General features: G+C 42.2%; 1 protein-coding gene and 1 pseudogene across 8 annotated transcripts in view; one reads left to right on the top strand and one right to left on the bottom strand.

Moving 5' to 3' along the window:
- The window catches only part of LOC129853601 (CAP-Gly domain-containing linker protein 1-like), a 47,244-nt gene extending 38,210 nt beyond the window's left edge, over positions 1-9,034 (top strand). For 6 of the 8 annotated variants that reach the window (XM_055919800.1, XM_055919802.1, XM_055919796.1 and 3 more), the window contains 8 exons: positions 16-136; positions 262-314; positions 525-545; positions 3,135-3,252; positions 4,118-4,268; positions 4,351-4,403; positions 7,671-7,798; positions 8,036-9,034. In XM_055919800.1, coding sequence (XP_055775775.1) covers positions 16-136; positions 262-314; positions 525-545; positions 3,135-3,252; positions 4,118-4,268; positions 4,351-4,403; positions 7,671-7,798; positions 8,036-8,267 — 877 coding nt within the window. In that variant the 3' untranslated portion in view covers positions 8,268-9,034. Of the gene's footprint in view, positions 1-15; positions 137-261; positions 315-524; positions 546-3,134; positions 3,253-4,117; positions 4,269-4,350; positions 4,404-7,024; positions 7,624-7,670; positions 7,799-8,035 lie in introns of those variants that run through there. The other 2 variants (XM_055919799.1, XM_055919801.1) reach the window with 2 other exon arrangements.
- A 95-nt stretch (positions 9,035-9,129) lies between these two features.
- On the bottom strand, positions 9,130-11,093 carry LOC129853604 (N-acetyllactosaminide beta-1,3-N-acetylglucosaminyltransferase 4-like; annotated as a pseudogene).
- Between the last annotated feature and the right edge of the window lie 3,881 nt (positions 11,094-14,974).

The raw sequence follows: 14,974 nt of genomic DNA, 5'->3' as shown, positions 1-14,974 counted from the left end.
TCTGTGTGTGTTTAGTGAGGAGCTGAAGCAAGTTGCCTCTGTGAAGTCCCAGTCCCTGGTGGCCTTACAGGAGGAGAACAACAAGCTGACTAAGGAGGTTGGCAGCAGCAAGAAGGAGACCAGTGGTCAGCAGAAGGTACCACCACTGGACTACTGATCTGTTCCCTCAAACTGCCACAACTATTTTAAGAATGTAACATACCCTACATTGAAGGCTCCTGTCCAACCAAGCAATTTAATTCCATAATGTGTTTTTTTAAGGTGGAAACTCAGCAGTCCAAGCTCAATAAACAGTTGCAAGATATGAAGCAAAGGTGAGAAACTGTTTCATTTCTATCCAAATCAAGTGTGCAAAAAAGTATAATTTTGACGTTTCTAGTCAGATGGCATTGGCGACTCCCAACAGTTCTGCAATTAAGCATGGACGCTTGCATCAATTTGCCCTTTGCCAACGTGGCATGTCTTGCTTGTGCTCTGTCCTACATGCTCTGTTTGAATACATCCTCTTCTTTTGCCTTTCAAAGCTTGCCTAATAACACCTTCAGGTACTTCCATGCCTTTTTGAATTGTTACCTAACGTGTCATACTGTTACCTTAGGAAGTAAGAGGAGCTCAATGCTTTTCAATGAGTAATCCCTCTTAATTCACTTGCTTTTTGTCATCTCATATTTATTTGTCCTTATTTGTAATCAAACTGTAGACTTGGAAGTTCACGTGCCATAGATTATAAAATGGCAATGCAAAATTTTCTCACCCCACCTGTTTTTCCCAATGGAAAACACATGCTTGATTACACCATTGACATTGGATCTCTGTTTGTTTTTAAACAGAGATCCGTCACGTCTGTCCAATACCATGCCTGCTTTATCCACAGGAGGCTGCTGAGGGGAGAACGGCTCATAATAATGGCCGGAACAGAGCAAACGGAGCACTTTCACATTTATCTGATTATTATAGGCCCACCGTCTCGTTTCTTCTTTGTTCTGTCTTGATGTTATGCCTTTGTTTCCCTTTCAGCAGACTTCATCTTTTCATTCCATGCTTCTGAATTAGATTCACAAGCACACTTCTATGTACAATTGAAGTCGGAAGTTGACATACACTTAGGTTGGAGTCATTAAAACTTGTTTTTCAACCACTCCACAAATTTCTTGTGAATGAACTATAGTTTTGGCAAGTCGGTTAGGACATCTACTTTGTGCATGACACAAGTAATTCTTCAAACAATTGTTTACAGACAGATTATTTCACTTATAATTCACTGTATCACAATTCCAGTGGGTCAGAAGTTTAAGGGCACAGTCAACTTAGTGTATGTAAACAGCTTGAAAAATTCCAGAAAATGTCATGGCTTTAGAAGCTTCTGAGAGGCTCTTTGACATCATTTGAGTCAATTGGAGGTGTACCTGTGGATGTATTTCAAGGCCTACCTTCAAATTCAGTGCCTGTATGCTTGACATCATGGGAAAATCAAAAGAAGTCAACCAAGACCTCAGAAAATAAATTGTAGACAAGTCTGGTTCATCCTTGGGAGCAATTTCCAAACGCCTGAAGGTACCATGTTCACCTGTGCAAACAATAGTACGCAAGTATAAACACCATGGGACCACGCAGCCGTCATCCCGCTCAGGAAGGAGACGTGTTCTGTCTCCTAGAGATGAACGTACTTTGGTGCGAAAAGTGCAAATGAATCCCAGAACAACAGCAAAGGACCTTGTGAAGATGCTGGATTAAACGGGTACAAAAGTATCTATATCCACAGTAAAACGAGTCCTATATCGACATAACCTGAAAGGCCGCTCAGCAAGGAAGAAGCCACTGCTCCAAAACCGCCATAAAAAAGCCAGACTACAGTTTGCAACTGCACATGGGGACATAGATCGTACTTTTTGGAGAAATATCTTCTGGTCTGATGAAATAAAAATAGAACTGTTTGGCCATAATGACCATCGTTATGTTAGGAGGAAAAAGGGGGATGCTTGCAAGCCGAAGAACACCATCCCAACCGTGAAGCACGGGGGTGGCAGCATCATGTTGTGGGGGTGCTTTGCTGCAGGAGGGACTAGTGCACTTCATAAAATAGATGGCGTCATGAGGATGGAAAATTATGTGGATATATTGAAGCAACATCTCAAGACATCAGTCAGGAAGTTAAAGCTTGGTTGTAAATGGGTCTTCCAAATGGACAATGACCCCAAGCATACTTCCAAAGTTGTGACAAAATGGCTTAAGGACAACAAAGTCAAGGTATTGGAGTGGCCATCACAAAGCCCTGACCTCAATCCCATAGAAAATCTGTGGGCAGAACTGAAAAGCGTGTGAGAGCAGGGAGGCCTACAAACCTGACTCAGTTACACCAGCTCTGTCAGGAGGAATGGGCCAAAATTCACCCAACTTATTGTGGGAAGCTTGTGGAAGGTTACCTGAAAGGATTGACCCAAGTTAAACAATTTAAAGGCAATGCTACCAAATAGTAATTGAGTGTATGTAAACTTCTGACCCACTGGGAATGTGATGAAAGAAATAAAAGCTGAAATTAATAATTCTTTCTACTATTATTCTGACATTTCACATTCTTAAAATAAAGTGGTGATCCTACCTGACCTAAAACAGGGCATTTTTACTAGGATTAAATTTCAGGAATTGTGAAAAACTGAGTTTAAATGTATTTGGCTTAGGTGTATGTAATCTTCCGACTTCAACTGTAAATAAAGGACTCAAAAGTTTAGTATTTGGTCCCATATTCCTAGTATGCAATAACTACATCAAGCTTGTGACTCTACAAACTTGCTGAATGCATTTCCAGAAAGTTTTGGTTGTTTCAGAGTATTTTGTGCCCAATAAAAATGAATGGTAAATAATGCATGCTAACCTCCCCTGTTATTGTTAATAGTGAGAGGTTTATCAAGGGTGTCAACAATTTCAGACCACACTGTATATACTGTATAAAGATCGATCTTTACCAAACTTAAACTACCGGCCACAGTTCATTGCAGGTAAAAGTCACATGTTGGCTGCTGGTAGTATTCCAATATACATTAGATTTAACACAGATTATGCATGGTCAATGCTCCACTAGTCCTTGTTGGAGTGGTTAAACTCTATTCATAATAATTGTGTGTTGTCCTTGACAGAGAGACTGCCTTGAAGAAACAGTTAGATGAGGAGAAAGCCTCCCTCCAGAAGTCCATCCATAAAAGCAGTGCCTTGATCTCCGAGAAGGATCAGGAGCTGGAGACCCTAAAGAGTGAGGTAAGAATTGGCGCTCTTCCCTATTTCTATACATTTTAATTCCCTAACCTCATGGCAGGCTTCCTGGCACTATTTGTAGGCCAAAAAGCATTGGAGTAGTCTTATTAGATCTGAAGTTGTAATGAGTTCTCTTTTCAGGATAATGTTTTTTTCAGCATTTGTATACTATATTCATTGTATAATGTACACTACCGTTCAAAGGTGTGGGGTCCCTAAGAAATGTCCTTGTTTTTGAAAGAAAAGCAATTTTTTTTGTCAATTTTTAAAATAACATCAAATTGATCAGAAATACAGTGTAGACATTGTTAATGTTGTAAATGACTATTGTAGCTGGAAACGGCAGATTTTTCCTTCATTTCTCAGAACAAGAATAGACTGATGAGTTTCAGAAGAAAGTTCTTTGCTTATGGCCATTTTGAGCCTGTAATCGAACTCACAAATGTTGATGCTCCAGATACACAACTGGTCTAAAGAAGGCCAGCTTTATTGTTTATTTAAATCAGAACGACAGTTTTCAGCTGTGCTAGCATAATTGCAAAAGGCTTTTCTAATGATCAATTAGCCTTTTAAAATGATACACTTGGATTAGCTAACACAACATGCCATTGGAACACAGGAGTGATGGTTGCTGATAATGGGCAGCTGTACGCTTATGTAGATATTCCATAAAAAAATCTGCCATTTCCAGCTACAGTAGTCATTTACAACATTAACAATGTCTACACTGTATTTCTGATAAATGTTATGTTATTTTAATGGACAAAAACATTTGCTTTTCTTTCAAAAACAAGGACACTTCTAAGTGACCCCAAACCTTTGATCGGTAGTGTATATGACGTAATATTGTATTTTTCCCTCTGAGCAGTTTTCAGTGCTGCAAGGGGAGAGCGCCACAGTGAAGACACTGAAGTCTACTGTCCAGTCTCTGGAGAAAGACAAGTCGCGGCTGCAGGAGCGCATTCAGAGCCTGGAGAAGAGCCTTGCAGGAGGACAGGACACTCTTACCAGCACCTCCGGTATGACTGGGCAGTCAAAGCTTAACTCTACAGATTGAGCTCCACTGTCACTGAATGCTTAATATACATGTTTTCCCTTCAGGTGATGCAGCTCTGAACCCATTAAAGGAGGACAAGGAGACTTCAGAGAGCCAGGTATGCATGACTTATTATGGCCCAATTTAGCAAAAATTGGTATATAAAACACAACTTGGGTATGCCATTCAGTTGGTTTTTTACAAATATGTATATTTTTGGACGATTTGTGCATTCACTTAATGTTTCCATACTATTGCCATATGACATGCACTGGATGTTTTGCGTACTATGATCATGTCAACTTTCATATTGGCAGTGTTATGGTAATTACATCTAAAGCAATTACATTTTGCTCATGAAATGGCAATGAGGTCTCTGCTAAAACTCTGCTGAAACTGATGTCCATGTCTGCCAAGTCCATGGCTGGCAATATAGGCTTAATTTAAATTCGCTGTAGAACCTCTGACGATTGATTTGTTATGTGAAATGAAGCCTTATTTTTGGGCCTCACAAACCTCTAAACAGTTTAACACAAAACGATCATGTGCACTAAAATTTCTTAACGTGTAGATTAAAACGGACTCTGGTACGCTCTAATGTGTGTGCATAGGTCACTGGGAGGAAATGGATACCGGACTGCACTCTAGTCAAAGAAGCACAGTCTAGGAGTTTAATGATGAAGCAGAGTATACATGTGGTATTTACTCAAAAATGCATGAAATATCCCTGCAAATGAAAACGGTCTGATCGCCACGAAAGTCAACCGAACTGAGAAATAAGTTCAGTTTTTATACTAACAATTGGTTGCCATGGTGAATAATCCAATAATAATTGATAGGACACATGAAAGGAAACCTCAGTTTACCGGAATCTCTAAATTGAAATACTGGCAGATCAATAAATGTCTTTGTAGATCTAATAACATTTTGAGGATTCTAAATTCAAATCTAATGGGGCGGCTGTATAAAAGCCCATCTTCCTTTCTATGAAGGCAGGTCTGCTTCGTCTAACATGGTGGGAAGCTCCACCAATCGGTCTTCGCCTGCTCTGGGTTCTTGGCGAAATTCCGCTCTGTGCTCCTCAGATGAGCCAAGACTGCCTCGAGTGCTTTCAAGTGTGGAGAGTCTTTAACTCGGAGTAGCGGAGTGGTGTAGTGTGCAACAGTCACACATACAGTGTCAGTTTCAAGGGTGCGGAAAGCCTAATGATTTTGCTTGGACCGGGTCAAGGCCATTTTCTCATTGTGGTAAGGCAGAGTATCAATCTGCAACAGCTTCTCCACATGGAGGAAAAGTCTTGTATTGACTGCAACAGGTCCAGATTGATGGCTCATGCGCACCGGTTCCATCAGTGTTAGCAAGTGAGGGTGATCTGAACCGATCAGGACCAGGGGACTGGCCTTGGTGAAGGTCTTGAGGGGAAGACCTCAGAGTTGTTGGTAATGCTTACTGCAAAGCCTCCACTGGGTAGGAGTACTCTGCGAAGCATAGGTCATCAGCAGTGAAGGTTTTGGTGATACTGAACTGCTTGGATGGGTTGCACACTGGTGAGAGCTTCAAAGTGACCGAGTTGCCTTTTAACTGCACCATCTCTTGATGTACAGTCCTAAGCAACAGGGACTCTGCTTTCTTCAGCAACACCAGGTGCTGAACAGCAGAGGGAATGGTACACTCTGAGGCATAATCTATGACTGCATAGGTTTCGAGCGATCTGTTATCATTGTAGAACCGGACTTTCACCACCTTTAGCATCACACTGCCAGAGTGATTTGGGCGGTCCAGGTAGACTGGTCGGAGGTGTGCTGACCATCAGGAAACTCTTATCGTCTTCTTCAGCGAGGTCATGATGGACAGTCAAGTGTTGCTTTTTGCAGACTTTGCACGGCTTCTTTAGGGTGCAGGAATCTGGCTGGTGTCCTCTCCCACATTGCCAGCACTGGTCTTTATCCTTGACCCACTGAGCTATTTGGTATTTGGAGAGGAGCTTAAACTCCTCACAAGAACTGAGGTAGTGTTCTTGGTTCTTTCAAAAAGGGCAGGACGGTTTAGGCTTCTTTGCCCTTAGATGCCTTTCCTTCTTGTGGAGCTGAGGACTAATTGGACGTTGTTGAAGACTCAATGTTCAGTAGTCTGGTCTGTGTTGTAGAGGACGATGGTAGACTCGTTCTTGTTGTGGGAAGACGGGCTCTGTTCCTTAGCTCCCTTGTCCTCTTTCTGGTACAACTCAACGGCCCGACTGGCAATCCACTTGTCCCGAGACTTGACTTGTAACCAGACAGTCAGGTCAGGTAGGCTGTAAGTTCTATCGACCCCTGTTTGTATCACAGGAGATTGGTGGCACCTTAATTGGGGAGGATGGGCACATGGTAATGGCTGGAGCGGAATTAGTGGAAAGGTATCAACAACATCCATGGTGAATAATCAAATGATAATTGATAGGACACATGAAAGTTAACATCGAAACGTTGACTGGAGTCTCTAAATGAATATACTGGCAGATCAATAAAATCTTTTTTATAATCTAACAGGCTTTTATACATAGATCAGCATCCCTTTACTTACTGTGATGTAGTCTAGCTGTACTGCTTGCCTACTATTTTCTCTGTCAGTGATGACTTGAGTCTGTTTTGTCTGGCTTTAGGTGGGTCCTAATTTTGATCTGTTTTGTCTCCTCCCTCTCCTCTTTCTCATTTATCTCCTCCTCTGTCACTGATGTTGGCAATGCTACCCGAAAATCAGGCAGCGGTTTGTTACTGTTTTTCATCAGCTCCACTCATGCATGTCTATTTGTCTGTAAATTTCCCCACGGTTCTCGTTCCATCTGTGCTGTTGTGTGTTCTGGAAAATAATTCCTAAAAGTTCCTGTTGGTTTACATTTCTGGTCGTCTCCCAAGGAGGAATTAGGCCTTCTCTCTGACATAATTTACCATAAGGATGTATTTACAATTAGCTTTAAAAATAAATTAACACCATATCCTATTCATAAAGGAAATGTACCAGAGTTATGATTTCCAGCAAATTGACATGCCTGGATGCCACAATTTCTCATTGGTGGACGATTCAGAGTTTTACTGTTCAGTGTTGCCCTCTTTACTCTTGCTCAAGCCAGGATGTGGGGTTTGTTTTCATAACTTAGAAACTGGACAAGCACGTTGGTGAAGGTGATGGTTCACTGTTATTCTTGTAGCAGGGTGGGTTGGGGAAAGGGGTGAATATATTAACAGCTTGTGTGATTTTAGCACTCAATGAGATGTGGATGCTGTTGGATGCCCTGTTGTTTGTGTTCCATTTTCCAAAGTTGGCTACATTTATGTTTAACTGAAGTTTGTGCCGTATGAGCATAAAGAACTGTGTTACTGTCCGTGATTTCCCTTGTCTGCGGCAGATTGAGTTCCTGAACTCGGTTATCGTGGACCTGCAGAAGAAGAATGAAGACCTTAAGGGCAAGCTGGAGAAGATGGCGGAGGCTTCTCTTAATGGGAATAATGCACGCGAGCTTGATAACTATGACGGGTCAGCCTTCTCCCATTTTAAACACTCTGAGTTAGACAAGTTCAAGCCCACACTAACCTCATACTTTTTCATTTGATGTTAATTTCATTAAGTTAGTTCAGAGCATAAAGCAGTATTTCTATTTTAACAATTCATCATAGTCCTAGTTTGCCCCCCTCCATACAGTACTTGCCCATTTGTCAAGTCATCTGTACATACTCACGCCCTGACCCTGTATGTCTCCCACCCTCTCTTCAGCGGTTTTAATGAAGGTCCCTCCAAAAAGAAGGTCCCACCAAGGCTCTTCTGTGACATCTGTGACTGCTTCGACCTCCATGATACAGAAGACTGTCCCACTCAGATGCAGATGCCGGACTCCCCACCCCACACCACCTACCACGGCAGTAAGGATGAGGAGAGGGCTTATTGTGACATCTGTGAGGCCTTTGGCCACTGGACTGATTCCTGTAACGACGACCAGACCTTCTAATCTAAAGCCTTCGAGAACCATCTTTGGCACAATCTCAACTTTTGCACATAAACCAAATTCTGAGGTGCGCAAGTGCACATGGAGTTCTCTACTGTATGGGTGTGTGCATGTGTTTGTTTGTGCAGAAAGTATTTCTTGCACAAGCCCCTAAGTGCTATAATTGGGAGGATGTTGTCTCAAAACGATCAACTTAATTATCCGCACTCACACGTCATTGACTAGGAAAAGGGGCAGAAATGCTGACGTATTGTGATATAAGGCTTTCATTGGGAATTGTTTAAAAAATCCACTGTTTGTGTTGCGACCCTCTTCAGTGTGTGCAAAAGATGAGGCTAAAGTTTATTTTTTTACACTTGGACATACTTTGTACTTTAAGAAAAAGTTGCCTTGTCAATCTGTCTGTGATAATTGTGTGGTGGAAAGGCATGGAGAGGGGCGTGGCTGGCGCCTGTTGCCTGGCAGGGTTGGAGCAGTGAAACAACACCGTTTGACTTTTAGTTCAAAAAAATAAAGACTACCTCGGCCGTGTGGGATGGTGGTCAAGGTTGAAGCCGCTAAACATACCTAAAGCACTGCACACACTTTATTCCTCTCCTCTGTTTAAAATCCTTGGTTCCTTTTTAAATGGCCTTTACAAGAACAATGCATAATTAAATTATAATTTAAGGATAAAATATTGTAAACAGATGGTATGATGCTCATGAATTTCTGTACCTAACTTTTTGAATGTTGAATATCTGTACAAAAATAAATGAAATTTATGTATACATTTTAAGTTTGTTTCATAACAGTTGTAGGAGCTCATGTGAAATTACCCTTCAAACAAATGTCATATTACAGTATTTTTTTTTAAGTTCTCTCGCCAAATATTTTCTGTACACAATTACTTCCTGAGTACTCTCTATGCCAAGCAATACAGTTTCTTTGATTGTATGCCTTGGAAATGACCACTTGTACTGTAAGCACTTCATGGTTTCAGCTATTGTTATTACATCACGTTTAAATGTACATTACACAGATTACAGCTATGGTGCAGTTTTAATCACTGTTCCCTTTAAAAACAATTTATTAAGTAATATGTTTTTTGCCTCTGCAGTGTCTAATTTTACACCACAGCTCTCGACATCCCCCCCCTTAGAACACAATAGATCTGTTTGTTTCACATCATTACCTCTAAATCAATTTACCTTTTTTTTTAAATGTACCATCAATACCTCTGTACTCTTAAATGGCTCTTTAACCATCTGTGCTGATCTGATGTGTGCTTCAGAGTGACGCACATGCCCACAAAGACATCATCAATGAGGAACAAATCAGCGCTGGACGCTGCCACTCCCAGGCTCAGCACTGTCTGACGTGACATCAGGTAGCCCCCACCGCCAGCGTATGGAGGATCTGGCTTGTTAGGGTACATCTCCACTGGTATGAAGTACATCCATTGGTTGTGCCAGATTGGATAGGCTCTTGGAATAATATCACCAGCGAACAATTGATCAGAGGGCTTGTGGTCCTTAACGTTCTGCTGGTGTGAACAAAAATGTCATCGTCCCCTTAGAACAGATGGGCCCGCAGGCACTCCAGGCTGAACCAGTTCAGGAAATAAACCTCCTTCAGGGTCAGGTTGAAAAAAACTGTCCTCAAAATCCCACTGCAGGATGTCCCCAAACTGCCTGTTCTCATACGCCAGTAGCTGCTGCAGCGGGAATCCCTGTATTCTGTCTGATGACTTGCCTACTAAGAACAACAGTTTCCCCCTTTTACCCTGAAAGTACACCCTCTTCCCACAAGTGCTCCATAGTGCAATCCTGCTCTCCACCTGGATGGCTGTGGACTTATTGGCCAGCAGGAGAAAGAGGTTATTCTCACAGGGTGTTGGAGACAGCAGGCGGGGGAATGTCTTGCAGTGTTTGTACATGAGGAAGTTACGGTGTGGAGGTGGGATAGAGGATGGAATGTTCTGCATGCTGTCATTCAGGGAGCACTTGAAAACATCCACAGTGGGCTGTAACTGTGGTGGTGTGGCAGAGGTGTTCCAGTGCCAGTCTGTGTGATTCATGCACCACAGTCTGAGCACTCTATCTGGTGGTGGGACATTGAGGTCCATCATCATAAAGAGGAAGCCCATCAACAGTCACAATGACAATGGACCATCTACTGCAGCTTTGGTTTCTGAAGAGGATCCTGGTTGTTCTGAAAAATAATTAGCACACCACTTTTTAGCAACAAGGAGACAGAATTGTCGCTGGTATATGAAGTAAGCTTACAATAGGCTACAAGCTGCCAATTTCTTTTGTCTCACTACCAAAAGTACGCAGGTCACACAATTGTTCCTCTGGGGTAGCCTGGTCCCAGATCTGTTCATGCTATCATGTCAACACCTTGCCATACCAAACATGTTTGTGCCATCCATGTCACTCCTTGTTATACCAAACAGACTGGTGGTCCCCAGGCTACCTCTGGGGCTTTCTCCATTACAGAATAATACACCTTTTTGGGACAATGTAGGCCCTAGGCCAGTGGCTTTCAAAGCTCTCAGGAATCCAGAGACCGTTTTGTTGTAGCCCTGAACTGGCTCACCTGATTCACATACTCAAGGGCTTGATGATTACTTGACAAGTTGAATCAGGTGTGCTAGCTGTGGAATAGTTCAAATGCATGTAACGGCTGGGAGTCTCGAGGAGAAGTTTGTAAACCCCTTCCCTATGCTTAACAACTAGGTGTCTAACCTGGCCGTAACTACATACAAGGACACTGAGGTCCAGATCTCAGTAATTGTTTCTCATCCGATTTAAAAAATATATATTTTGTACAATTACGGGTCAACATCTAAATTGGGCTCTCCAACCCTGTTCCTGGAGAGCTTCCTTCCTGTAGGTTTTCACTCCTACCCCAGATGTAACTAACCTGATTCAGCTAATCAACCAGCTAATTATTAGAATCAGGTGGGCTAGATTAGGGTTGGAGTGAAAACCAACAGGACAGCAGCTCTACAGGAACAGCCCTGGTCTAAATATTGCACCTGCCTCTTTGTGATAGAGTGGAATCATGAACAGTGGTTTGTTCTTTATATTCGCCTGCGTCCCCGGATTTGCCTTTTTTAGCGTACTTTCACCACTCTGTCAAACGGCTAACCCAGCCCTCTCGCGGCACAGACAGAGAGCCTGAGAACTGAAATGAACTACCACAGCTCGCAGTTGGCTCAAGTAGGCAACTAGAGAGTCAGACACTGCTTACAGTGTGTTTGCGAGATGCCGGACAAAACACGATTTTAAAACCATCCCACGTCTCTACAGACATCCCCAAAACAAACAAAAATGTAGGGCACCACTGGTAAATAGTCACCTATACACTTGCTCTTTCCATGACATAAATCACATTTCAATCTACATTTTTTATGCGAGTAAAGTCATTGCATACAAAAAAAAAACATGACAGCTGTGATGGAAACAGGAAGTTTCTGTAAAATGTTATAAATGCCAACAGATCATTTGTTCTTTCGACATGGTCTGATCTTTTTGTCTGTAAAATGAATTATGCAAAAAATGGCAGTGGAAACACTTTATGAGCAAATATTGATATACAGTGCATTCTGAAAATATTCAGACCCCTTAACTTTTCCCACATTTTGTTACGTTACAGACTTATTCTAAAATTGATCAAATATATTTTTTCCCCTCATCAATCTACACACAATACCCCATAATGACAAAGTGAAAACAAGTTGCAAATTTATTAAAAATAAAATGGATACCTTATTTCCATATATATTCAGACCCTTTACTGTGAGACTCTAAATTGTTTCTACAACTTGATTTGAGTAAACCTGTGGTAAATTCAATTGATAGGATGTGATTGGACATGATTCAGAAAGGTACACACCTGTCTATATAACGTCCCACAGTTGACAGCAAAAACCAAGCAATGAGGTCGAAGGAATTGTTTGTTGAGCTCCAAGACAGGATTGTGTCGAGGCACAGATCTGGCGGTAGGTACAAAAAAATGTCTGCAACATTGAAGTTCTCAAAGAATACAGTGGCCTCCATCATTCTTAAATTGAAGAAGTTTGGAACCACCAAGACTCTTCTTAGAGCTGGCCGCCAGGCCAAACTGATCAATTGGGGGAGAAGGGCCTTGGTCAGGGAGGTGACCAAGAACCCGATGGTCACTCTGACAGAGCTCTAGAGTTCCTCTGTGGAGATGGGAGAAACTTCTAGAAGGACAACCATCTCTGCAGCACTCCACCAATCAGGGCTTTATGGAAGAGTGACCAGACGGAAGCCACTCCTCAGTAAAAGGCACATGACAGCCCGTTTGGAGTTTGCCAAAAGGCACCTAAAGGACTCTCAGATCATGAGAAACAAGATTCTCTGGTCTGATGAAACCAAGATTGAACTATTTGGCCTGAATGCCAAGCGTCACGTCTGGAAGAAACCTGGCACCATCCCTACGGTGAAGCATGGTGGTGGCAGCATCAGGCTACGGGGATTTTCTTTCAGAGGAAGGGACTGGGAGACTAGTCAGAATCAAGGGAAATATGAACAAAGCAAAGTACAGAGAGATCCTTGATGAAAACCTGCTCCAGAGCGCTCAGGACCTCAGACTGAGGTGAAGGTTCCCCTACTAACAGGAAAACGATCCTAAGCACACAACCAAGACAATGCAGGAGTGGCCTCGGGACAAGTCTCTGAATGCCTTTGAGTTGCCTAGCCAGAGCCCAGACTTGAACCCGATCAAACATCTCTGGAGAAACTGGAAAATAGTTGTGCAGCAACTCTCCCCATCCAACCTGACAGAGCTTGAGAGGCTCTGCAGAGAAGAATGGGAGAAACTCCCCAAATACAGGTGTGCCAAGCTTGTAGCGTCATACCCAAGAAGACTCGAGGCTGTAGTCGCTGCCAAAGATGCTTCAACAAAGTACTGAGTATAGGGTCTGAATACTTATGTAAATGTGATATTTCAGTAAAAGAATTCTAAACCGATTTTGCTTTGTCATTATGGGGTATTGTGTGTAGATTGATGAGGGGGGAAAATTATTTAATACATTTTTTATTAAGGCTGTAACATAACAAAATGTGGAATAAGTCAAGGGGATTTAATTGTTTCCGAAGGCACTGTATCTCCCTGGCATATTACATAATTTATGCAGCAGCATACAATACATTTTTGGACTCACCTTGTGGTGCTCACTTCAACAGGAAGGTGGTCCGGTGGTCCTTCTTGTGGGCTCTGGAAAGAGGCCTGAAATCCCGACTTGGAATTCCAAGTTGGATTTTTTTAATTTTCCGTATTTTCCCAGTCGGAGCTAGTTTTATCCGATTTCCCAGTTGTCTTGAACTCACTGAAGTTTGAGATTTCCCAGTTTAGAGTTTCCAGTTGTTTAGAACACAGCAGAAATCATGCTGGATTGACAGCATGGCCAATGTATTCAAACTTTTCTGGCCCATGGCGTTACCCCCTTTTTCATGATATCCAATTAGTAGTTAGGATCTTGTCTCATCGCTGCAACTCCCCTACGGACTCGGCGAAGGTTGAGATCGAAGCCGCACTGCTTCTTGACACATTGCACACTTAACCTGGAAGCCAGCCGCACCAATGTGTCGGAGGAAACACTGTCGAACTGACGACCAAAGTCAGCTTGCAAACTCCACAAGGAGTCGCTAGAGCTCTTCACTGAGCTCTTCAGTAAGGACATTCTACTGCCAAAGTTTGTTTATGGAGATTGCATGGCTGTATGCTCAATTATATACACCTGTCAGCAACGGGTGTGGCTGAAATATCCAAAATCACAAATTTGAAGGGGTGTCCACATACTTTGGTATATATAGTGTAGCTATAACTACATGTCAAGCAGCTCACTAGAGTGCTGCAAGGTACACAGCCAGCAATACATTTTATGGTGGCATCTGTCACATTAGTGTGACTTGCGCCAGGCAGTCACTTTTTACATTCTGTACAAATGATCTGATTTATGGTCAAATGCATTCACTTTAAGTGCAGACTGGTCTGGGTTAGTGTGCTTGTATAACTACACCCTGCTGCTTTCTGCTCTGAGCAACCAACGTTTATGCAAGCTCATTAGTGCTGTTGCAATGAGTCACCTATTTACATACATTTTATGGTATAATTTCAGTAATGTAGTTATATTTACTTCATCATTATCAGCAGTAGGTTATGCTGATTTATAGCTATGCTTCTATCATGCGCCATGCATTTGACATAGACCGACAGGGAGGGACTACCTATCTTGCATTCTAGTAGTATTATTGTAGTGACAGCCTAGTGACTATCTATTCTATCATATGCTATTGTATTGTATGCTATTGTAGTGATCACTTCATCCTAGTCATGTTTTAGCTCTTATTAATTATTCTGCTTGCATTTTATCTTCAGGTGTTTCATGCTGCAATTTTTGTGCTATGGTGAACGCTCACACATTCAGGTGTTAGCTGACATCTTTGCTTCATTATCTGCGTACAGTTTTGCATTATGGCATGGCTGCCGATATTGCTTTTATGGGAGCATGTGCATGTTAAGGCTCTATATTCATCACCTTGCCGATGCAATGCTAATTCATGCATTGGCTGTTATGTCCTGTATCTTCTGCACATAGTCGTTATGGCATGACGGCATTGTTACTGCCAAGAGTATGGTGAGGTCGTGGTGACATAGTGGCAAACACAAGCCACCCTTTCCACAGCATCTGCTGG

This window comes from Salvelinus fontinalis, chromosome 4 (genome assembly GCF_029448725.1).
Source record: "Salvelinus fontinalis isolate EN_2023a chromosome 4, ASM2944872v1, whole genome shotgun sequence".
NCBI lineage: Eukaryota > Metazoa > Chordata > Actinopteri > Salmoniformes > Salmonidae > Salvelinus > Salvelinus fontinalis.
This window is presented reverse-complemented; position numbering and strand designations above follow the sequence as displayed.